Source organism: Pygocentrus nattereri, chromosome 3, assembly GCF_015220715.1.
Source record: "Pygocentrus nattereri isolate fPygNat1 chromosome 3, fPygNat1.pri, whole genome shotgun sequence".
NCBI lineage: Eukaryota > Metazoa > Chordata > Actinopteri > Characiformes > Serrasalmidae > Pygocentrus > Pygocentrus nattereri.
The window spans coordinates 38366696-38393043 of record NC_051213.1 but is presented as its reverse complement, the minus strand read 5'-3'; the positions used below and the strand labels follow the sequence as shown (position 1 = coordinate 38393043).

Genomic DNA, 26348 nt, shown 5'->3' with positions numbered 1-26348 from the left:
ATTAGGAATATCTAGGAGTCTATGAGAACATCAGCGTAGGGTGGGCAGCTCATCCAAGGTAGTTGGTGGTAGCTGAGGCGTGGGCAGCTGGTCTGAAGTGGGTAGTAGGGGGGCTCGGCAGTCAGTCGTCCTTCAGATGATCGTATTCTGTTTTTATTTATGTTTTACACAACGTCCCAACTTCATTGGAATTGGGGTTGTAAAAATTTACCAGAGTAAGTGATTCAGAGATGATTTTTAGGGCAAAAAGCAAGTTACTATGAAAGGGAAATAGAATTCCTAATAAATGCCAAACCAGTTGAGCAAGATACATCAAGGACAAATTGGCTCATTAGGATCCCAGAGGACAAAATGTCTTTATTAGACTGTATTTATTTAACAAAAAAAATGTTACAGTGGAAATCTTCCAAAACGTCAAATCTGAAAAGGTCACTTTGGTCTAGGAACTTTTAAATTGTTACGCATTGAAAACCAAACATGTAGTCTTAAGATGTCCAGCAGGGAGAGTCATAGCTTACCAGATAAACCTCTGTCTCTAGAACCTTTCACTGAAGATTAAACCCCTTTTGTAAAGGGCAGTGCCTTTAATTCTGAGTGCTTCGTCAGCCCACACACCAAAAAAGTTCTTCCATTTTGCTTTCGCTACATTTGGTCCACACCACTGCAAATTTTGCTATGGTCCTAAAACTCCAAGTGAAAAGTCAGTCCTGTTCTTTGATGCTTTGGATGCTCTAGATTCCACTGATCTATCTGGCTACAGTGAGCCTGGCTGAACACAATGCCTGTCCAAGATAGTTGGAAGCACAACACTTGTATATACCAGAGTCCTCTGGCTGGACTTGAGCCAGAGTGAGGGTACACAGGCCGTCCTCCTTGTACTGGATCTGCAGACGCTCAGTTTCTTCGAGTGGCTCATCGTCAAGCAGCCAGACCACCTCTGGGTTGGGGTAACCTGCAGGAAAGACAGGCATTTATACATTGCATTCATGCAGTCCCAAATTTATTTATTGTACTGTGATGCAGAACTGGCTGACTATAGATCATACTGTCTGTGGGGATTCACAGTTGTAATACTTAGTCTGTGTCTTTGCACTCGATCAGCTTAAACCCATATTTTCATCCACAGTTTAGAAAAATACTGCTATAAACGTCCGACTTCAAACTCGCACAGACTTGTCAATTTGGTGTATGACTCACTGAACTGAACTACGAGCAGAGTAGGAGGGCTGCTCTACCTGAGGAGGTCTGGTAATGTAATATCTGGCCGATTCGTATGGGATAAAGGTTGTGTACTTTCCTCAAATTACCCCAAGCAGCCCAGATGGAAACATCTCCACACAGACATACATGTCAGCGTTAAGCAACAGGAGCCACGCTTCCAAATAAAAACACGTAGTGCAACTAAATGGCAAACTTGGCGCAGAATGCTTCAAAGTTTGTGGTAGACGTCTGCATTGCAGGCTAGGGATATATATTTTATATGTTTTATAATGCAATGGAAATGAAAGGAAAAATAGAGAAACATTCTCAGTGTGCGTTTGTGTAACAAGATTTTATTCTACATCATTCTAGGCTAATTCTATCAAAATGATGAACATATACATTTGTTTGTATATTGCAGTCCAGCTCATTTGTGGAACATGAAATGCATCTTATGTTTTTATCTTAGTACTTACCCTGTATGACACAGGCCATGTATACAGTGGCACCACAAGGTTCTGTGAGGTCATGAAAGGTTTGAGGGAAACTTGGCTGACTCCTCAGCTGCTGCTCCAGAGACGCAACAGCTTGTTCTGCCTCTTTCCCCAAACCTCCATCTGAAAAAGAGACTGGAAAAAAAAGGAATGTATTGAAGACCATTCTGCTGTTGAGTTATTTAAATAATAGGTGTTTTTACAGGAGACGTCAGCAGTGGCATGCTGTAGATATTCAGTTGTGTGTGCACACAAATTACCACTCATCGACATGGAAGGAGACTCCGACCCATCTGATCTGTGTGAGAGGTGAGCCATCCTCTTCAGTGCCAGCACAGCGTTACCTGTTTTCTAGAACATCACAGAGCCAACTGCTGAGTAAAGCACATTCAGTGTTCTGCCACTTTAACAATGCATAAGCTACAAATCCTTCATTTCTGGCTCTGCAGTAGACCTGAGTTATGGGGTGAGGTAACTGGATATAGTCCATTTTTGACAAGTGACCTGATGATGCCACCTAAATGGTGATAATCGCCATGCTGGTGAAATGAACCAACAGAACTACATGGGACCAGTTAATTATTTTAAACTGCTTGCTAAATGATATTAAATAACATGATCACATCATGTTTGATTCACTTTCACTGTCAAAACATTGAATTATTATGGGGCTTTAAGATAAGATGCCTTTATTGTCATTGCACAGTGTACAACAAAATATGCAGAACTTATCTTTACAAAGAACCCCCAACCATTTCTGCATATTGTAAAGTTCTGAAAGCTTGTCAGAGTTGTCCAAGGTTAGTTGCAGTTGGTAGAGTGGACAATCCATATGTAGGGGCCATGTTTAGAAAGCGTACCTGCCATTTTTGTCTGACCAGGAATCGTCTCATCTTGTCCTTGTTGAGGGATTTTGTGACTCTGCGAGAGGAGGAAGATGAGGCCATCCATGCATGGGCCAAAGCCTGTTCACAAGACATTCTGGCCCTGTGTTTGTTAAAAATACAAATTAAAAGAGAAGAGTCAGGTTTTCTTCATTATTATAAACCACTGCAAATTCTGCAAACCTTTATTTTTATAGCACATTTTACAACAATTATAATCACAAAGCAGCTTTATAGAAATCCAAGCCCCTTTTGGAGGTCTAAGCCCCTAATGACCAAGACAAGGTTAGTGTCACCAAAAAAAAAAAAAAAACTTGCTAAGGCATTGAGGAAGAAACCTCAAGAGGAATCCGTTCTCTAGTCAATACCAAGTAGCAAAACAATAGCAATGAGACTTGCATTATAATTATAAATAAACAAGAGTCCAAGCATTAAACAGAAGCATTCAGATTAATAAATGAACACACATGACTAGCATTAGACATCTGTCAGAAAGTAGACGTAATTTAATTCTCAGTCTGTCTTTAATTCTGAGTTCACTACAGGGCTCAGTTTGAGGAGGATGTGAGATGATGTTAATATTTATTTATAAAATGAAAGGTAAAAATATTTTTAAAATAGGCAAGACTGCCAGCTGCATCCGCAGACAAAGAATTTCTAACTTGGTGTCATATTGCTATTAGCAGCGTGGCTAATGTTTGAGTTATATGTAATGTATGTAATTCCTGCAGCAAGTTTGGTGCAAGGGAATAAAATGCTGAACAAAGAACTAACATTTAAAGAAGCAACAATAAATGATCTTGTATTCTATACAGTCAGCAATAGTGAGTAACTCACTACAACAAAACCTTGTGTGGGTTTTTAAATAATTTATACTCATCGTCCTTTACATTCTGCATTCTGTATAAATTTCATGACAAACAGACCATGACTCAAACTTACTTAAAATTCTGGTTCCACTGACTTACGTTAAAAGTAAAGTATGTTTTTTTCTCCTGTAAAGTTCTTACTTTGGAGATATGAGGAGATTTTGTTCCAACAACAACAAAACATACATATACACACACACACACGCTTGTATATACCAAAAATGCTTTGCTTTATATAACAAAATAATACCAATCCACACAAAATTTAAGATGATGTATATAAAAGGCATTTTCCTAACTATCTACTCTCCTGTTTGAACTCACCATCCATCACCAGCAGTGTACTTAGTGCAGGTGTACAATGTTAATGCCTGACTTGGACAATTTCAGCAGCCACCAACGTAATATATAAGCACGTACCAATGGTTCTACAGCATGAATCAAGTCAGGAACCACCTAATTATCTATAAGACAGAAGGTTTCCTAGACATGGATTCTAATTTTTTTTTAAACTAAATTTTATGAATACTTAGAAGAGAAAAACAAAACAAAGCAAAACAAGGCACATCACACACAAATACAAGGTCTTAGAGTCTGAGGTAGAAAGGTCCAGCATGTCAGGCACCAAATCATCAACTGTTCATGTTTGCAGGGGAAAAAAAGTGAGCAGACAAGGAGCAAAGGATTCAGTCCACTCCATATTCTCGAAGATAACGGTCCCATTCCTCCAGTTTTTTTTCCTATCTCCCTTTTGAGGCATATAGAGTAAGTCAACATTTCCATGGAGCGAATATCAGTGACAATTTCAATGAAGAGATTCACAGTTGGAGGTTTTCCTCGTAGCCAACACTTTGTAATAGCTTTCTTACAAGCAACCAAAAAAATATTTTATAGATAACCATCGCTCTTAGATAGGTCTTCAGAGGTTATACCAAAGTACATAGAGTTAAATGTCACTTCTATATTAAACTCCAGGATCTTAGATATTAATCGACCCATATCGTCCCAAAAAGGTTTAATCTTTGGGCAGTACCAAAATACATGAGCATGGTCCACCTCCATTGACCTGCACTCTCTCCAGCAAGGAAAAGGGGTCGCAGATAGCCTAGATTTGAGCTTGGGTGTTATGAAATACCTAATCAAACACTTCCAACAAAAATCCCTCCAAGTCAGTGAATTAGTAGAAAAACCCTGGGTTTCCCCATACTCGTGACCACACCTCCTCTGAAATTGCAACCTGGGTTTCTTTTTCCCAACGAAGTCTCACATAATCTGTAGAGTTTTTACTCATTAAGCAAATAGCTTTATACAATTTGCCAATTACCCCTTTATTTCCTTCACCCTCATACGCCTCCATGAATATCTGGATTATGCCTGAGAAAGGAACAGGCCTAGAGCCTTTAACCTCTTTCAAAAAAAAAAAAAAATGACGAACCTGTAAGTACCTGAAAAAGTCTTGATTACCAAGTCCAAATGAGCAGCATAGATTCTGAAAACTATTAAATTCTCCCTTTGACACTATTTTGCAGATGGCAGTAATACCTTGTAAAGACCACTGTCTATACTTCTGGTCATACAAGGCTGGTATGAAGTGTTGGTCATATGCCGGCCAACTCAGTACCTTGATTTCTCTATGAAGCTGAAATCTATTAATCGTATCAAGCCATATTTTTAAGGACAATCCAACCCATTGATTCTGTATTTGCGATAATTCCTTAGTCTCTTCAAAACAGCCTAAAACTGACTGCAATGGAATATTCAGCAGAGAAGATTCAATTTCTTTCCATTTAGCTTCATAAGTTGAATTACACCAAAGTACGAGAGGCCTTAGCTGAGCAGCAACATATTAAAACAAGGTAGTGCCATTCCTCCCCTCTCTCCTGGCAGCATCAAAGTGGAATATTTTACCCGTGGCCATTTTATTCCAAATGAACCTAGAAATGTGAGTATCCCATTCCCTAAACTGTTTATTACAGATATCAATAGGCAAAGCGGAAAATAAATATAGTAATTTGGGAAGAATATTCATCTTAACAGCTCTTATTCTGCTGCCTATGTCAAGGGGGAGCAAGGACCATCTATCCATATCCTTATACATTTTCTTATTGAGTTGACTACAGTTTATGGCCCATAAAGTTGACAGATCTTTTGACAGATGGACACCTAAATATTGTATGTATGGAGAATGCCTATTAAACTTATCTGTTTACCAAGTCTTGTGAGGGACTATAGTTAAATATCAAAGCTTGTGTTTTATGAATATCAAGTACATATCCAGAATAATTCCCAAATGTTTTTAAAATATTCACCACTAAGGGTACTCCTGTTCCTGGGTTCCGTAATGTTACCAAGACATCGTCAGCGTACAGAGAAATTTTGTATTCTATTCCCCCAATATCTATACCCTCTAACCCTCGTTCCTGTCTAATAATCTGGGCCAAAGGTTCAATATACAAATTAAAGAGACTTGGGCTGATCGGACACCCTTGTCTACATCCTCGCTGCAGATCTATAGAATTTGAAAGTGACCCATTGATTTTAATCATAGCAGATGGAGATGAATATAATGTCCTCACACATTGTATAAATCTTTTACTAAATCCAAGTTTTTCCATTACCCTATATAAGAATTCTCAACCAACTGAGTCGAATGCCTTTTCTGCGTCTAAACTCAGAATAATTGCACTATGCCCCCTCTTATTAATAAAGTCAATAGTATGAAGAACTCTCTGTATATTATCATGAGTTTGTCTATTTTTTATAAACCCTGTTTGATCCTCATCTATCAGAAAAGGTAACACCTTCTCCATCCTTTTGGTCAGAATTGATGCATACAGTTTATAGTCCACATTCAAAACACTTATTGGTCTGTAAGATCTTCAGTCCATCCTATCTTTACCCTCCTTTAGAATTACACAAATGAAGGCCTCATTCCACGAAGGGGGAAGAGACCCACCCTTCCTAATATAATTAAAACAATTTTCAAGCAAAGGAAGCAAACATTCCCCCATCAATTTATACCACTCTGGTGGATATCCATCCGTGCCTGGTGATCTGATATTGCTGCACTAATTTCCTGCTTTGAAATTTCAGAGAGTAATTCATCATTATGCTCTTTACCCAATGAGGGGAGGTCTAATGATTTTAAAAACTGATCTATTTTTTGTTCATCAACATTCCCTGATGAAGAATATAATGATTTATAATATGTTTCAAAAGATTTCTGGATATCCTGTAATTTAGTTCTTATTTTATGTGTAACATGATTTCTAATTTTATGAATCGATCTATCTGCCTGTTGCTTACGAATCCTCCAAGCTAATAATTTTGTTGCTTTCGGTTCTGTCTCATAATATCTTTGCTTCATATATCTTATTTTCTTTGCAACCTCTTCACTATTAATTTTTGATATTTCTTGTTTGATCAGTCTCATTTGTTGGGGGATGGATGAATCTAAAGTAGAGCTTTGGAGCTGTTCTAGGTCTCTGAGTTTGTTTTCCAAATTCTTCCATGTTTGACTTTTTAAACTTTTTAAGAGCCATTTGAGCTATAATTTTCCCTCTAAGAAAACCTTGGCAGCATCCCACAGTATAGCTGGGCTAACCTCTCCATTATCATTGTGAATGAAGAAAGATTTTAATTCTGCTACTAGCGTAGCCTTAAATGTTACATTATTTAGCATTCCTGTATTAAGCCTCCAAAGGGTTTTCTTTGGGGCTCTACCAAGATGTAATCTTAAATACAAACTACAATGGCCTGATAGATCCCTAGGACCTATACTACTGTCCTTAATTCTATGAATTCTTTGGTAAACATAAAAAAAAAAGAATCAATTCTTGAATAAGTATTGTGACGCGCAGAATAAAAAGTAAAATCTAGTTTTTGCCCATTCAGATGTCGCCATACATCCACTAGCCCCAATTCTCGGAGCATATTATTTATCTGAATCCCCACTGAATTCTTTTTCCTTATTTTACTGGTGGTATCCAACCTTGGATTTAATAACATATTCCAGTCTCCAGCACATATGAGGGTACCTTGTGTTTTAGATGCCAATACATCAAATATTTTCTTATATCGCTTCCTGGGGGGGCATAGACATTTACAAGTGTAACTAACGGGTGTTCAAATTTCCCCGTAACTAAAACATCTCCCGTGATTGTCCTTTATTTCAGAGATTAGTTCAAAGTTAATTGAATTTGGTATTAATATTGGTTTTGCACAGAGATTCCAAGCGGCCTGTAAAACTTTCTCCTTGGCCATGAACTGCAGAAACAACACTACTATCGAGCGCGGTTTTAGTACCGAGCTCCAGATCCGAAACGCCGTTGAGTTCTTTCTTTATTAAGTCCTCAACAAAGCGATGCACGGAGGTGCCCTCGGCGTTTTCTGGTACCATATATTCGAATATTATTTCGTCGAGAACGACCTTCCAAATCCGACACTTTTGTCTGCAGGGCTCGCTGATCTTTTATTAGCTGGATTAAGGAGTCTTTAACCCCGATGTCCCACCTTCTCTCCAGTTCTCCGAGGTGCTGCTTAGCCTCCTCGATCTGGCCCATGGCCTCTGAAATTTTCTGGTGAATGTCAGTAGACAGCTCGTCCATCTGTACCCTCAGATCGTGTCTAAAACTCGCTCGAAATTCTGAGAGCTCGTTTCTCATGTCCGTTTTCAGGCCACTCACGGTCTCGCTCACAACTTTGCGAATGGAGTCGAGCGTCACCTCCACACTCCCTTCATTTTCAGTGTCGCCAATGTAAAAAACAAAAGTCATTGAGTCTCGGGGGTTTAGACGGCCACTACCAGAGCTGTAACTTATGCTGCCATACTGTATTTCGAGCCGCCGGAAGTCCCATGGATTCTGATCTTGAACTACTTTTTAGTCAAGTTTAGGCTTAATCTGGGTCTGGGAATCTGGGCCTTTTTATTCAATACTGTGATTTACAGATATTTAAGTAATTTCTGACTTTTGACTAACCTTGTACATTGATCTTACACAGATCCAGTTTTTTCCACCTTGGTTCTTCCCAAAGATCCCATTTTAACCAAAAGACATATTTACTACCTAAACTTGCCATTAAAGCTAACAGGTAACATGGAAGGACTTGGCTCAGTTTGATGTTAATCAATTCCAGACCTTTTCTCCTTCTTCAGCAACTTGCAGATAAAGTCCTTGGCCTCATCTGTGATGTCATCAAATTCTGAGTTGAACTCCCAAGATGCTGCAGTGACCAGAGCCAGTGTCTCAGAGTCACTGCTTCCCTGAAATGGTGACTCCCCACTCAGCCTAACACACAGATAGTCAAAGTTATGGAGGTGAAGGATGAATCATTGTGGACCACTGAATAAACACAATCTAAACTAAAATCTAGGCAAATCAGTAAAGATAAATCAAAACTACAATAAACATAAAATCTGGTCATTTTTTGCAGATTAAACTATTAACTTTCTTAGAAAAAAGGTACTAAATCACTGTGGCGATATCCTTGAGGGTAAGTCTTAAGTCCCTTTTAACTTGGGGAACATATTGTACCATATTGTATTGTATTGCACTTATTACTTCAATTCAACTGCCTGAACTATAGTGAAAATATACCCACTCTTGGCTCCAGTCTTTTGGCTCCCTATCATGCTAATTAGTATACAACCCCAATTCCAGTGAAGTTGGGACGTTGTGTAAAACAGAAATAAAAACAGAATACGATGATTTGCAAATCCTTTTCAACCTGTATTCAATTGAATACACTACAAAGACAAGATATATTTAATGTTCAAATGGATAAACTTTATTGTTTTTTGCAAATATTCACTCATTTTGAATTTGATGCCTGCAACACATTCCAAAGAAGTTGGGACGGGGGCAACAAAAGACTGGGAAAGTTGAGAAATGTTCAGACAAACACCTGCTTGTACATCAAGCAAGAATGGGAAAGAATTCCACCTTCAAAGCTTCAACAATTAGTGTCCTTAGTTCCCAAACGCTTATTGAGTGTTGTTAAAAGGAAAGGTGATGTAACACAGTGGTAAACATGCCCCTGTCCCAACTTCTTTGGAACGTGTTCATATACGGCTTTCGCTTTGCATGGCAGAGTTTTAACTTGCACTTGTAGATGGAGCAACAAACTGTGTTCACTGACAGTGGTTTTCTGAAGTGTTCCTGAGCCCATGTGGTAATATCCGTTACAGAATGATGTCGGTTTTTAATGCAGTGCTGCCTCAGAGATCGACGGTCACAGGCATTCAATGTTGGTTTTCTGCCTTGCCGCTTACTTGCAGAGATTTCTGAGTCTTTTGATGATATTATGGGCTGTAGATGATGAAACTCCTAAATTTCTTGCAATTGCACATTGAGAAACATTGTTCTGAACAATTTTGTTCACAAAGTGGTGAACCTTGCCCCATCCTTGCTTGTGAATGAGTGAGCCTTTCAGGGATGCTCCCTTTATACCCAATCATGACACTCACCTGTTTCCAATTAACCTGTTCACCTGTGGAATGTTACAAACAGGTGTTTCTCTAAGCATTTCTCAACTTTCCCAGTCTTTTGTTGCCCCTGTCCCAACTTCTTTGGAATGTGTTGCAGGCATCAAATTCAAAATGAGTGAATATTTGCAAAAAACAATAAAGTTTATCCGTTTGAACATTAAATATATCTTGTCTTTGTAGTGTATTCAATTGACTATAGGTTGAAAAGGATTTGCTAATCATCGTATTCTATTTTTATTTGTTTTACACAACGTCCCAACTTCATTGGAATTGGGGTTGTAGAAATCAGCAGAAATTCAGAGCTGATGTACTCTTTTAAGTACAATTAACTTTGTGGCATTTATGATAAGTATTTATACTATGAAAAAATTGAATCGACAAGCCCCCGCAACCCTGAGGGAGAAGCGGCTTAAAAAATGTGTGTGTGTGTGTGTGTGTGTGTGTGTATCGAAAAGTACTAAATATTGGCAGTACTCACAGGATGTAGCAGATGACCCCAATGCTCCACATATCAGCTGCCAAATCGACAGGCTCAAAATGAATCACCTCTGGAGCCACAAATTCTGGTGTCCCATGCATCACCATTAAAGGCTTTCCTGGTTCTGTGGGAATTAATGACAGCCTGCTGTTTTATAAAATCAAAACACCTTGTCATCCCCTTATATCCTCCATTTCAAAGCACACCAGGTGGGTTCTTATGGCATGGATGCAGGTGATTGTTTCCAAACAATTAGGGAGCCAAAATACAACATCTCAACAAACAAAATGACCCATCAGTTTAATAAATTCTAATATTTATCGGCAATAATAAATGTTTTTGAAATAAATAACAGCTGACGTATACATTTTATTTCTCTAATAAAATAGTAATAATGTAAAGCAACATGAATCATGAAGAAAAAAAAAAGAACATTCATGAAAGTGGTCTATAATGGGTTTTATACAAAAGGTGGCCATATCCATAGAACACAATCTGATTGTGGTTAAAAAGACAATCACTAGTATCAGTTTCCTGTAGTTAATAACAGCAGGCGGGCAGAAAGGAGCTTTGAGCTTTACAGTCCAAAACTATTCACTTTCATGTGTGATTTGAGAAATTCCCCAAACATCCATATAGGATTCCCAAAAGAGGCTTGGGTTAAAAGAACAGAGTCATGCATACATTGCATAAGAAAGAGACTATTTTGGATGAAGATGAGAATGACCCGCCTGTTCCTGTTTACAGCAAGCTTTCAAGATTGTATCAGCTTTTTGTGCTGGCCTTTAATCTACTTAGATGATAGAATTCACTGGAAATTAATTCATTCAACTTCCATGAACATTTACCAGCTAAGAACGAATGTGACCGAACAGTCTTAAATGCTTTATGCACCATTAAACATCTTTAAAAGCACTACAATAAGGTCAATGTCCCATTTCGTTTAAACGTTTTATGCTTACCCAGCTTCCTGGCCAGGCCAAAGTCAATGATCTTGATGAGGGTTCCTACAGAGTTGACACAGACTATGTTCTCTGGCTTGAGATCGAGATGGACAATGCTTTTGCGATGAATGTACTGGATGCCCTCCAGTATCTGACGCATGTACTGCATGCTGTTGGGCTCTGTGTGCTCAAAATGTTCATCCACGATCCGCTCAAACAGCTCACCACCAGCAACACTGCAGCACAGAGACCACGGTACATCAAGCAAGCAAGCTCATGTAATTTCAAACCTGACACAGTGCTTCTGTATCAGAACAAGAACTTTATTTTTTGTTTCTTTTAGTGATGAAGGGATTCAAAATAGAGTTTCTGTCATACTTCCATTAATCTATGCTCCAAGACTTTTAACCTGTATCTATGAGAATCGCTGAAGCTGGAAGCTTCAGGCATGTCATTGGTCCATCAATATCAGCACTTGGAGCTCACTGGAGTTGGGCAAAATTCTCTGAAAAATAATGATGGCTGGCTACTGAACACATTATCATAAATGTATTCAGTAACATATTCCAGTCCAGCATAATACTGATGCTAAGCTCATCACTTTCAAACATGTCCACTACTGAGACAATTAATTTGATCATCTCTCAGGGAATTCAGTAACGCTGAGATTAATAACTGATCATCATGTTGATTTATCAGTCTCAGGCTTTAGCAGGAACTTCAGTGTTTGTAAAGAAGCCATTAAATGAGGTCCTCTTTAGAGCTGGTCTAACAGTCATGTTGGCTACAAGTTGCGCACTCGTTTCAAAATATTATTTTATTTTTTTTATTTTAAAAAATTGCATCTTTTTTGTTTAGTTGGAAGTATTCCAAAAGTTATCTCCTAAAAATATTAAAAGTAACTGTATTCCCCATATGGACTGAAACTTAATTTCTGTATCCTGAGTACATACTCAATACTTGTATTGTTACATTCCAACCATGCAGCTCACTCATTCAACAAAAAAGCAAAAAAAATAGCAAATTGGACCTTGCAGTTGGGTTCCCTTGAATATAAGCTGTACCAAAGTTGGCAAAGATTGAAGGGAGAGGAAACAAAGGCAAGCTTTCCAAGCCAGAAAATGCTGGTTGAGCCAAATTCATCATGCATTTAGATTACAACCGGGACACAGATGGATCATTTGACATGCAATTATAAATTTCAAGTGGGGCAATAAATCCTAACTCCCTTACCCAGGATATCTGCTCAGCATAGTTTTCAAGATAGATTACCATGAACGACTGTTAAGTTGTAAACTTAAACCGTCTAGGCAATTCTTTGCTGAAGCTTTGTCTGTCATTAAGGCCTACGTTTTTGTTTGGATATTTTTCTTTGGTAGCTGGTTCGGTAATGGTTGCTTTCATTTGTGATTATTGCCACTAGCTACTCAGTGAGGAAACACTAATGATTTTGTGAATAGGAACAATGGGAAGGCAAAAGCAAAGGAAATGCAATTATGGTTCCTCTTCCTGCTTAAACCTGTAGCTCAGTTACGTTGCTTCTATTGTTCAATTTTAAAGCACTTGGCAGTGAATTCCATTAAACAAGCCTTCTCAAATCAGTGCAACAAAAGATGATACTGAGAAAGAGTGAAACACTTACTATTCCATGATCATGGTGATCTCAGAGCGGATGTCATAAGCCCCCAGACACTGCACCAGCTTAGGGTGATGCAATTGCTTCATCAACTCAATTTCCTTCCGTGCAGCTTCCTTGTCTTTGGACACAATGGCACGGTAGAACTTCCCAGCACACACCCGACCAGTCTCCTTATGGGTCAGTCTGAACACCTGCCCAAACTTTCCTCTATGCAGAGATGCAGATTGTGATAACAGATGGAACTCACAGTCATGTCAAAATCTTGTAAAGCTACATTTTCGTTTTTTTCTTAATTTGAAAGTGCTGGCTGCCCTTTACTTTGTATAAACATGTCAAAAATAGCAGACCAGTAGAAATGGTCAGAAATGACAGGCAATAAAATCTTGTTCCACTAACGTACATTAAAAGTTGCAAATGTTTTCTCCTACAAAGTTACCAGTGTTGAGATATGTTATGACTGTGATGATACACACTTCACACAAACATCTCAGTACTATACTTGGTTTAGCTATGATCGTGTTTTAAACCCAGAACAGAAGTTGCTGAGTCAGAGACAGATCAGGTACTCACACTCCTAATTTTTCATGGATGTTGTAGTGATCTTTGACTTTATGTGTTGTGTCAATGACAACGTCGACAAATGACAGATTCTCCTCTTGTGGCCCCCCTATGAAACACAATTGCTGGTGATGGCAATTTATCCATATCAAATCAATTTATGTCAATGTAACTCTTTACAGTCCACACTGTACATATACACTGAGTTAACAGTTAATTGGGTGTTGGTTGCTGCACAATTTATCAGCCCCCTCTACCCTGTCCAACAATAGAGAGGGACCACCATAGGACCACCACTGGCCAGAAATTATTAGGTTGTTTTTAAACATTATGCTTTCAGTGTCACTTTTTAGACACATCATCATTGTTGATAGGCCTGTCACAATTCTTACATAATCACCTGATCCCAATCATTTAAGCTCACTGCAATCATTTTTCAGTCATTAGATTTTACAATCATATAATGCTGCAACATGTAAATCACAAATTGGATGCGCTTGGCAAGAAAAATAAATAAAATATAGCTATAAATGCTTTCAGTGAGACACGAGACAGCTCATGAAAATATCTATTGGGGCTGTAACCTGTTTAGAGGGCAGCGTAAGTAATGCAAGTTTATTTGTTAGCCATGAAGCTAATTCTGACATTTTAGCATGTATGCTAGCATTATTTTTGTTGTTTACATTTTTCAGTTTTTCAATGCAGCTTTTTTCCGCACACAAGATTCTGTGTAACTGTAGACATTTGAGGAAATATATTTAGGAAACAAGATGAACAATTAATTAAGTAAAGCTTTGGCTTTAATACTTACTTTAAGTACTTTATTAGCTGCATACAATGAACAGCAAAATAAGACATTAAATAGTTAATCACAATGACAATCATTAGCTACAATTTCATTTTGTGACAGCCAAAGTAAATGACATCTCTTTTCATTTACAGTTTTTGGTTGTCATGTCAGTGGTCAGCTTCTAACCAGCACTGGGGGCTCGGCGTTTTCAGTTGGTGGACTGCTCTCAACACTGACTGTCCCTGATACACTCATACAATCACTACATACGCTACCATGTTAGTGTCACTTCTAGATGGTAATCCACTCAAATAATATCTGGTTAGCCATGGTTCTGTGGTGGTCCCATCCTACTGATTGGGTAGAGGGTGACTGATGTAAAGCAACAGATGGGCTAGTTAGTAATTGTATGGTAGGTGCGTGAATCTCAGAAAATTGCCGTGTAGATGTATGTATTAAACTTGCAACTCTGTAGTTCAATTCGGATCTGAAGTAGCCGAGCTCTACCTGCAGTATCCATCTTGATGCAGTCTGACTCTTCGCTGGGGTCACTGATCCCCATGTCATTGCAGGCCCGTACACGGAACCGGTACTCGCCCTGAGGGTGAAGGCCTGAACAGACCCGATAGGTGGTGTCCTTACACGTGCTAGTAAGCTCTGTCCAATCCCTAGTGTCAGATGGACCTAGGCTTTGAATTTCTACCACGTAGTTTGTGACAGCTGAGCCACCATCGTAGCTTGGGCCACACCAAGACAGCACTAATGAACTAGGGGTCAGCTGGGATACGAATGGACATGAGGCAGGGCGCTCAGGCCGATCTACAAGGGAAAAGAAGGAGAGGAGGTTATAAGACTTGATGACAGACTTTAACAAATGCAGTTGACAAGTATTTTAACAACACTATGAGCAACATTAAAAATAGTGTGAGGTTTAAGAGCATAGCAGAACAGTTTTCTCACCTCTGATGTTGAGAATTATTGTGTGCTGAGCTGTGCCTCGTTGATTTCGCACGAACAATGAATAGCTTCCTGCATCGGCAGCAAACACCTCTGAGATGGTCAAGATGCTGCTGTTACTGCTGCTCTCTATATGGGTGCGTTCCCCATCTACCACAAGCTAGATGAAGAGGGAAAGAGGCAGAGAGAAAATGCTCAAAACAAACAATATGAAAACAACATGAAAATCCACCCATTTGCGAAACATTGGGAACATGATAGTAGTCAAAACATGAAACAGTTCTTTATGCCCACAGTAAAGCTGTTAGTCTGCACTACTGTACACAGGATGTGCAGAGTGTATGTGCATGCTCCTTGCAGACATATTTTTTGCTTTTGAACAGGTTATGCTGGTCTTACAATCGTTTTGGGTCGGACAGACCTGATACCCACCACGTTTCATGATTATATATGAAATATATTGATATACTTCATATATATATGAAATATATCAACTCAAATGTATCAACTGCACCTGCAGGTGTGGTCATGTTAGGTCACACACACTGACAGACAAGTTTTAACAGCTAAAACAGCTTGGGGTCAAATTGACCCCTGAGGACGAACAATGCGTGCAATATGTGTTCAGCACATTGAAAAAATATCCTCATGACAATTTTATGCTTTATCAGTTGTCCCCATCAAATTAGGAAAAGTCATGAAATATGAAGCAAAAGAAAAAAAGTTAACTACTATTTTTTGAATGATAAACATTGAATGGGGTCAAATTGACCCCAAGGACGATAGGAGGGGTCAGTTTGACCCCATTCAATGTTTATCATTAAAAAAAAAAAAACAGACACCAGAGGCAGCTGGCAGGTATCGACAGGCCAAGCGATCTGCAGCTTCAGTTGTCGCCAAGGCAAAAACTCAGGTGTGGGAGGAGTTTGGTGAGGCCTTGGAAAGTGACTATAAGTCAGCTCCGAAAAGATTCTGGCAAACTGTCAGGTGACTCAGAAGTGGAAAGCAGTGTGCCACTAGCACTGTATATAGTGGAGATGGTGTGCTGCTGACTTCGACTGAAGACTTCATTGGGCGGTGGAAGGAATACTTTGAGGACCAGCATGTTCTCCAGTGAGGAGGCAGAATCTGGGGATGCGGGAATAGGCTCGTCCATTACTGAGGCCGAAGTCATTAAGGTAGTTAAAAAGCTCCTTGGTGGCAAGGCTCCAGGGGTGGATGAGATCTGTCCCGAGTTCCTCAAGGCTCTGGATGTTGTGGGGCTGTCTTGCCTTTTCAACATTGCGTGGACATCGGGGCCGGTGCCACTGGATTGGCAGACTGGGGTGGTGGTGCCTCTTTTTAAAAAGGGTGAATGGAGGGTGTGTTCCAACTACAGGGGAATCACACTCCTCAGCCTCCCTGGTAAGGTCTATGCAGGGGTACTGGAGAAGAGAGTCCGGCTTATAGTTGAACCTCGGATTCAGGAGGAGCAGTGCGGGTTCCGCCCTGGTCGTGGAATACTGGACCAACTCTTCACCCTCTCCAGGATTCTGGAGGGTTCATGGGAGTTTGCCCAACCAGTCCACATGTGCTCTGTGGATTTGGAGAAGGCATTCGACTGCGTTCCCCAGGGTATTCTGTGGGAGGTGCTTCGGGAATACGGGGTACATGGCTCTTTGCTACGAGCCATTCAGGCCCTGTACGAACAAAGCAGGAGCTTGGTTCGCATGGCTGGCAGTAAGTCAGACTCGTTCCCAGTGAGAGTTGGACTCCGTCAGGGCTGCCCTTTGTCACAGATTCTATTCATAATTTTTATGGATAGAATTTCTAGGCGCAGTCAGGGGATGGAGGGTGTCCAGTTTGGTGACCTCAAGGTCACATCGTTGCTGTTTGCAGATGATGTGGTCCTATTGGGGACATCAAGACGCGAACTTCAGCTTTCGCTGGATCGGTTTGCAGCCGAGTGTGAAGCGGCCGGGATGAGAATCAGTACCTCTAAATCCGAGACCATGGTTCTCAGGCGGAAAAGGGTGGAGAGCCTTCTCTGGGTCTGGGATAAGCTCTTGCCTCAAGTGGAGGAGTTTAAGTATCACGAGTGATGGTACAAGGGAGCGGGAGATTGACAGGCAGATTGGTGCTGGGTCAGCAGTGATGCGGGCTCTTTACCGGTCTGTTGTGGTAAAGAAAGAGCTGAGCCACAAGGCAAAGCTCTCGATTTACTGGTCGAATACAAGCGGCCGAAATGAGTTTCCTCCGCAGGGTGTCTGGACTCTCCCTTAGAGATAGGGTGAGAAGTTCGGTCATTCAGGAGGGACTAGGAGTAGAGCCGCTGCTTCTTCACATCGAGAGGAGCCAGTTGAGGTGGTTCGGGCATCTGGTTAGGATGAGGTGTCACAGGCAAGTCCACCAGGGAGGAGACCCCGGGGAAGACCCAGGACATGCTGGCATGACTATATTGCCCAGCTGGCCTGGGAGCGCCTCGGAATCCCCCCCAGAGAGCTAGTGGAAGTGGCTGGGAAAAGGGAGGTCTGGGCCTCATTGCTTAAGATGCTGCCCCCGCGACCCGAACCCCGGAGAAGCGGAAGATGATGGATGGATGGATGATAGGAGGGTTAAAAGCTTTATAGAGGCACTGTTTCTGTAAATATCTCTGTGACAGGTGGGGTTTGGTGCAGAACCTGATGTCGACTCTACACTTGTCATTACATTTCAAGACTTCATAGATTTACACTTTTACGTTTTTGCACACATGCCAGAGCCCCTTACAATTTCAGAGGTAGGCTGATTCTGAATCTTATTAAACATCTGAGCAACATGAATCAATTGTTCCAATCCAATTTGAAGTTTCAAAAACCAGCATTTTAAAACATAAATATAGTCATCGAACAAAACTATATGTTTCAATATCAGTACTGGAAAATAAATGTGTATTGTGCTGTTAGTATGCAGAAAAGTATTAATCCAGACCTTTTTTCTGTTGTGGATCCAACAGAAAGCTGTACGCCCTAAGCTTCTGAAGGAACAGTGCAGTTGAGCATTTTCACCCACACGGACCTGGACCTTTTCCAGAGGATTGAGGAACTCCACCAGAGGGCCTGATAGAATCAGACAGGCAGATGTCAATTCATGCCAAATGACCAAAGCTTGGCATCACTGTGTACATGTTTAGAAGCTGATCCTGGACATATGCTTCTGTTTGTACAGCTGAGAAAATTCTATTACTAATGGCTGAAGCTAAGGCTACTGCAGTCATATAATATCTTCATGCAACAAAAGTTACAAAACTGACGCACCATTTTAGAACTGCTTTGTGAAATGGTATATGTAAATTGTAAAAGCCATTTACTACCTGTAAATAATTAGCTTTAGTTAGGACTTGTTCAGGAATATGAAAAAAGTGGGAGGAATCAAGATCAACTGATGAAAATAAATCCAAATCCAACCCAAAAAGTGGAATAGAACATTAACCTGCAAAGCTTGTGATCACCGCCCAGCCACCAAAATATCAGTGAAAAAAAACACCATTTATATCTTTACAAGCAGTAACACCAAGAGCTACGATGGTAGGTCAACCAAAAGACCCAAAACCAAGTTTCAGGATTTAAAGCAAAATACAAAACTTTACTGTTGATTGAAATGGCTGAGAACCTGCATTACCCACAGCAGCAGGAAACCAAAGTGCTATGGCCTCCCCACATTATGTTGCTAACCACAGCTGTCTCACATGACTGTAAATACAAGGCTTGTTTTTGCAAAGTCAGGCTAACGCCAAACTTTGAAACCTCAGTACAGACAAGCACATCTACACCATCCTTTACCACCAATGAAAAGAATGAAAGAGATGAAAGATTTCCTATTTACATGTTTACATGAGATTTCATGGAGATTTCCTAACACTCACAGCTACATCTAAAGCTTCAGTTATGCAGCTTGTCATCTAATTGCACTTCTTTGATCACCCGCTATCAAATCAAACACTATGGTGAAACCAAATGAGCCAAGCAAAATTTAAGCTGGTCAAAATATACATTCATCATGGACAACACTCAGTGCCAAACACACTTACTCGAGCTACAGTAGACTCTTCTCTTAGGTGTGACTGCTGGAGTGAGACACAAAACAAACAAGTTAGAAAGACAAGGCAGGACAAATAGGACAGGCCCAAACAGTCATGTGACCACCTAGGAGGAGTTCATGGCTAGGAGTGACCTAATTGCTAAGCTGAAAGTCTAATTTGACTATAGGCCAGTCCTTCTAAATGCCAGTTCTGTGGTTCACAATTTAAAAGACAACAAGAAGTCCTAAGAAAGGCCTGGCAGCATAGCGGATGTGTAGACATTTCATGTTGTGCTTGTTTTTGCCAACATGGGGCTGAATGCTGATATTTACTAACCACTTCTACCAGTTGCTCGCCTAGTTTTAGAGAATACTGCTATATAAAACTTTACAACTTTAAAAGTCTACAACATCACCACAAACATCTTTTCAGATTAAAAGCAGGTGTGGGGTTACGGCACCAAATCATACTACCAGGTAATAAGTAGGCCGATTTGTATAGGCATACAATCTACTGGAATGTAGGCTACCATGCAATCTACAAATAGTGCATCATTTTTTAAAACTGCGTTCAATTTCAACCATTCATATATGACATATGGCATATTTTGATAACAGCCCTGTCTGTCTCTCCAGAACACGAGCTAGCCTAGGGGTATGTTTAGGGTCTTGCTTTCGTCCCACAGCAAAGACAATGCCCATAGGTGTGTGTGTGTGTGTGTGTGTGTGTGTGAACACACACCGATCAGGCATAACATTATGACAACCTCCTTGTTAGCTCCACTAACTATGAAGGTGCACTTTGTAGTTCTACAATTACAGACTGTAGTCCATCTGTTTCTCTGATTTTGTTAGCCCCCTTTTACCCTGTTCTTCAGTGGTCAGGACCCCCCCATGTACACTCACAGAACAGGTACTATTTGGGTGGTGGATCATTCTTAGTGCTGCAGTAAAAGTGATGTGGTGATGGTGTGTTAGTGTGTGTTGTGCTGGTCAGAGTGGATCAGAAACAACAGTGCTGTTGGAATTTGTAAACACCTCAGTGTCACTGCTGGACAGAGAATGGTCCACCAAGCAAAAAAATCCAGCCAACAGCGTCCTGTGACCACTGATGAAGGACTAGATGACCAACACAACTGTGCAGCAGCAGATGAGCTATTGTCTCTGACTTCACATCTACAAGGTGGACTGACAAGGTAGGAGTGTCTAGTAGAGTGGACAGTGAGTAGACAGCAGCACTGCTCATACAAGCACAACACACACTAACACAATACCATCACATGAGTGTTACTGCAATGCTGAGAATGATCCACCGCCCAAATAGTACCTGCTCTGTGAGGGTCCATGGGGGTCCTGACCACTGAAGAACAGAGTAAAAGAGGGCTAACAAAGTATGCAGAGAAACAGATGGACTACATTCTGTAATTGTAGAACTACAAAGTGCACCTATGTAGTAAGTGGAGCTGATAAAATGGTCAATGAGCATAGAAACAAAGAGGTGGTCATAATGTTATGCCTGATCAGTGTATATGTCTGTGTGTCTGCCCTGTGGTGAAGTGGTGACCTGTCAATGGAGTTTCCTGCCTTCTGCTCAATGACCGTTGGGATCGGCTCCAGCAACCCCTGTGACCCAGGAGGATATTAGGCTTAGATTTTGTGTGTGTGTGTGTGTGTGTGTGTATATCCCTGCTTTATCCTTGCCAAAGCTGCAAGACTTAATGTGTTTTGTGACCCATTTAATATATCGAATTTATTTCTAAAAAGTGACACGCAATAAATCGCACGAGGGGGGAAAGCAATAAATATAACTCTTTAATAGGACTATTTCCATGCAAATTGACCATACTTCATAGTTTTAATTAGCTTCACACACTGGTCTGCTGTATGATTATATGATTTTCTGACATGGTTTGCAAAATTAGTTAGTGCCCAATTTCACCAGTCAGCCTTCATCATAGTTTATTACAGCAAAGCAGTGGTCAAAATATATGAAACTGTAACTCTCCTCTGTTTTTATTTCATGGATAAAAAATATTTAATGATATATTGCTGGCCAAACAGGAAATGCCCCTGGTTCTCATTTTAGAAATCTGGCCACCTTAATTTTACAAAATTAAATGCAGAGTTTAAGGAGCAAAACCACTTGAAATGGTTGCTAATTAGCAAGTATGCTAGCTAGCTAGTATAATAGCTAATCCACCAAGTTTGAAAGTATTATGATTGTGATCAACTTCATAAAACATCCAATTTGTCAACTTCAGTCAATTTGCTTTTGCACTAGCTAGCATTTGCTATGTGTAAGATTGGAAAAGAAAAGTTTTATTTAAATATTATTATGGCTCCTGAATGCTGTACAAAATATGTTTGTCCTTAAAAACATTTTTGGTTTTCTTTAGATTTCAATGGCAAAGTTGTCCCATGTGGGCCACTTGCTTGCACATGAAGCCCACCCTCTACAAGATGGCCAGGGTTCTGTTTAGAGAAGTCAGAATGCTTTCAGGATAAAAGCAGAATTCAAATAAACGTCCTTTCGTTAAGCGTGTTATTCAGGAGCCTGATGAACCTGATGAACCACAGGAGTTTTTAACTAACATACCATTCAAAACACTGCAAAGTGGAGATGCATTCTACATCTCAGACTGGAAGTGCAGGAATCCGGGGAAAGTGGAAATGGCCTTATTCCCATAAATGGGGATGGAGAGGGTGCATTTAATCAATATCAGCCTTGTTTCTAATCACTTTTTCACTCATGAGTTGTTCATTTGTCCCTCATCATCTTACTATTTGGAACTTTTCTCTAAACTCTAAGCTGACTCATTTTATATTCCTATTACAGTAGAATTATGCTGCTATACTATTTGCATAGTGTGATTTCTGTGGCACTGTTTATCTCTTCATTTGCACCATATCACTTAATTTCATGATACATTCTAGTTCTTAATAGCGCACGCTATTTACTGTTCTTCGTCAGTACATAGTACTTTCTGCCATTGTCCCCTGCTGTTGTTGTCATTCTACCATTTTATCTTCTGTTGTTTGTTTTGTCTTGCCTACTGTTGAAATGTGCTCTATGACGCTAAGAGAAAAGCCTATTGTTACTCTGTACACTTGGGTATGTACAATAACAAACACAATCAAATGCAATTGAATGCAGTCAGTGAATATACTGGGCGTGGAATTAGGCTTTATGAAAAGGTGAACTCTTCAATGCTGAGTTCTGTAGGATCTCAGGCTCTGGGATAGTAATGAATAAGAGTAGCCTGCAAAACTTTTCTGAAGCTATCAAGCCAGTGTCATTGTTTTGCAAATAAAAACTAGGAAGATACAAAAGTAAAGGGGAAGTGCATACAGGATTTATTGCATTGCACATTTGATCATCTTTTTTAATAACTCGGACATGTAAATTCATCAATGGTTCAAAATTTCAGCATAGTGAAATGGTTTTGAGTCATTCACACAGATTATGAAATGGGTCATTCTAGTGAATTTGTCACAGCAGTCGTGATAGAAACAAGACATTCAAAACGTTTAAAGCCCCTAAAAGCTATATCACATAAAGTTGTTATAAGGAGAATTATAATTAATACATTGCCTAAAGTCCAAGACGTGTCTTGTGTGCCTTAGGTTTTGGCCTAAAATGGCACATACAGGGCAAAATAGTTTTTATATTTTTCAGATTTGTCACTATTTTACCAATCAACATAACATATAAAAACTCAGAAGACACATGTGGGCCACTTGCTTGCACATGAAGCCCACCCTCTACAAGACGGCCAGGGTTCTGTTTAGAGAAGTCAGAATGCTTTCAGGATAAAAGCAGAATTCAAATAAACGTCCTTTCCTTAAGCGTGTTATTCAGGAGCCTGATGAACCTGATGAACCATAGTTGTTATGGGTAATAAATAAAACGAATGTATTTGTGGTGTTAATAACTCCTGGGTCCTATCAGCATCACTGTAAAGAAACCCAAGTTTGTAGGTTTCTGTACAGTGCACCTCTCGGAATCTGAGCAATTGAATTTTGGACGGACATTTTTTGACAAATCAGTGGTATTTACCTTTAACTAAGCATTATGGTTATATGTGGCTTGTGAGGTGCTCATACCTTTTCTCTCCTTTTCTCTGTTATCCACACTCTTCTGAAGCAGATCACTCTGGGGTTCTGGAGTTGACACGGTGTCCATGTTCCCTGAACCCTGTTGTTTTGTTGTCTGCTTTGTTTCTGTAAGAATCATAATCATGATGCACACTGTAGATCTACCTTGCAGGTGTACAGCTAGAGACTGAGGCCCTTTTGTTGTTGATGTTATACAGTTTGTGAGTCATCTCCTATACTGTCCCTACCATGGCACTTCCATGTCAGTGTCACTGCTGTGTTGAGAATACTCCAAATAATATCTGTGGTCAGTCCTGTGGTCAAAAACAGTCTAATCATGAATGGGACAGAGGGTGGCTGATAAATTGTCCCACACATAGGCTATAGTCTTTAATTGTCCACTTATATACTGGGCATAAATGCTAGGTAGAGCTCAGTGACTGGTAGTTGTTTCTAATTGGGTGTCCAGTCAGTGTTTAGTAGGGCCATTTCATGCCAACTCACATAGGACCTTTTTGATCACATCTTGGATTTTTCATGAAAATAATTTAAAAATTCAAGCAAAATCTACCCTTAAACAGAAGAACATTTTAAACGGCGCTACAGTTAAGTTTTTAGTTATGAGTATTTAAGATTTGCCTCATTTGATTCTAAATGGCATCTGTGTTAAAAGGCTTAAAATGATGAACCGAGCTAAAATATAAACTGGGTACAAACATTAAGAATAATATTTCACTCTATATCAACTGGTTTCATGTTAATAAATAGCAAAAGGTAAATTTATAGGCGGATGTACTTTTTATGTCAGATTAAGCAAAGTTCTATAATTGAAATGTAATCTTTCAGTCCATTTTCAAAATTATTTTTACAAAATGAGTGTGATTTAGGATTCCTTCATATCTATTCTGAATGATTCATTTTTGCATGCAGTGTGTAAAGCTACACCATGATTTATGAATAGCTTCACAGCTAAACATTCTTTTTGTCAGACATTTGAACACAATGCATCCATAAAAGTAGCTTTGACAGATCTTTACCTTTGTCCAGATCTGTCTTTTCTTTGTCCTGCAGTGGTGTAATTGTCCCGTTCTCTGTCCCCCTTCCTCTTTCTTCTGCAGTTTGTAGTCCTGCTGATGGCTTCAGCTGCAGGCTAATCGTGGACACGTAGGTTTCCTTCTGACCCCCTCTGTCACAAGCCATCACAAACAAGTCTGTGAAAGTTCCACACCTTGAAAATGAAGGATTATAAAGCCACTGTAAGGTTTTGCTAGCTGAAAATTCTGCACTCCTCTCTCATATTTCCTCCTCAGGTCTGTTTCATTTTCACTCTAGATGTTTCTAACCCAAGCTCTCATCGATTTGACCACATAATTTCACACAGTCCTCTAGACTCAATGGCAGGAAACAGAGACTGCTATTAGAACTGAGACTAAAAGAGTGAGAGAGAGAGAAAGAGAGAGAGAGAGAGAGAGAGAGAGGCATGTTCAAGTTTCTCAGACACACCCTCTGCTCTCATTAGGCAAGAAACTGAAACTATTGGTCCATTACTAGAGTGCTGAGGAACCGGTCTGACTACATCATTTTTTTGTACAATACAGGCTAAAAAATTACCTCAGTTATCCTCTATTGTCTGGTACTAGCCTGGTGTGACTGGTCATCTTTAAATCCCATGGGTATCTACAGTCAGGGCCATAAATATTTTGATGTTGACAAAGTTAATGAACTCAAAGTGCAAACTTTCAGCCTTAATTTGAGTGTATTTACTCCAAATTGAGGGAACATTGTAGTTTACAACAATTGTCATAAATGGTCACCCATTTTTAAGTGCTCAAATGTAACTGGACAAACTAATAGTCATGAATTTAATTATCACTTTTAATACTTAGTATCATATCCTTTGCAGTCAATCACTGCCTAAAGTCTACAATCCATAGACATAACCAGACACTGGATTTCTTCTGTGATGACGGTCTGTGAGGCCTTTATTGATGCTGTCTTCCATTCCTGCTTGTTCTTGAGGTGTTGCAGAACATTCCACTTTTTTCCCTTAAAAACATCTTACTTTGCTTTCGCAGTATCTTTCAGGTCACTGCTCTAAGAAACACAGTCCAATGAGTCTTGAAGCATTTGGCTGCATCTGGGCAGATAATATAACCCTGTACACTGCGCATTCAGATTTCATCCTTCTGCTTTTGCCCACTGTCACCAATAAATACAAGAGAATCATGTCCTATCACTACCTCCACCATGCTTGCAAACTGATAGCGATCAGTGAGGTAAGAGTGGTCTAATGTGTCAAATGCCGCATTAAGATCAAGGAGGACTAGCAAAGACACATTTCCTTGGTCAGAAATTAATAAAAAATAATTGAAAATTTTCACTAGTGTTATCTCAGTACTATGATGTGGCCTAAAACCAGACTGATATTTTTCATGTATATGATTCCTATACAAAAAGGGACATAATTGTTTTACCACAACTTTGTCCAAGATCTTTGATATAAAGGGGATATTCAAGATAGGTCTATAATTTGATAGTTTGCAGGGATCAAGGTTAGCTTTCTTAATCAGAGGTCTAAGTCTTGCTGGTTTAAGAGTTTATGGGATATAGCCAAGGCTAAATAAGTATATTATTGAATTATTGTTAAAGTAAGGTAAACCTCTTCTGTCATCCACCACAGTTGTTTTCCATGGTCTTCTGGGCCTTTTTTGAGCTCATCAGTGCGTTCTTTCTTTTTGAAGAATGTACCAAATAGTTGATCTGCCCACATATAATCTCTCTGATGAGAGTCTGATTATGATTGCTTCACTGGTAGTTACAGCTCTTTGTTCCTAATATTGCAAGTAAACAGCAACAGATCCCGAAGGGAAAAGCCCCACTTGATATCAACTCCAGATCTTTTATCTGCTTATGGA

General features: G+C 39.7%; 1 protein-coding gene across 2 annotated transcripts; it reads right to left on the bottom strand.

Moving 5' to 3' along the window:
- Window positions 1-323: 323 nt before the first annotated feature.
- LOC108429179 (myosin light chain kinase, smooth muscle-like) lies at window positions 324-24852 on the bottom strand. 2 transcript variants are annotated; one of them, XM_017700735.1, is made up of 15 exons: window positions 24471-24852; window positions 23443-23559; window positions 19349-19384; window positions 18250-18377; window positions 15304-15460; window positions 14851-15162; window positions 13566-13662; window positions 12999-13202; window positions 11375-11592; window positions 10413-10536; window positions 8586-8735; window positions 2555-2681; window positions 1955-2045; window positions 1677-1829; window positions 324-952 (listed from the first exon to the last, which is right to left on the bottom strand). In XM_017700735.1, exons 1-15 carry the CDS (start codon window positions 24631-24633, stop codon window positions 747-749), a joined length of 2283 nt encoding a protein of 760 aa, XP_017556224.1. In that variant the 5' UTR covers window positions 24634-24852; the 3' UTR covers window positions 324-746. The 2 variants fall into 2 exon arrangements, with proteins under 2 accessions (XP_017556224.1, XP_017556225.1); XM_017700736.1 differs by lacking the exon at window positions 19349-19384.
- Between the last annotated feature and the right edge of the window lie 1496 nt (window positions 24853-26348).

Bases quoted from the DNA above. Each gene is read 5' to 3' on its own strand.
- LOC108429179 (XM_017700735.1), bottom strand. From the start codon at position 24,633: ATGGCTTGTGACAGAGGGGGTCAGAAGGAAACCTACGTGTCCACGATT. The intron at 8,736-10,412 runs GTGAGTACTGCC...TCTGTGTGTTAG, and splicing joins GGGGTCATCTGCTACATCCT to GCTGAGTGGGGAGTCACCAT. The intron at 2,046-2,554 runs GTACGCTTTCTA...GTGATGTTCTAG, and splicing joins TGGTCAGACAAAAATGGCAG to AAAACAGGTAACGCTGTGCT.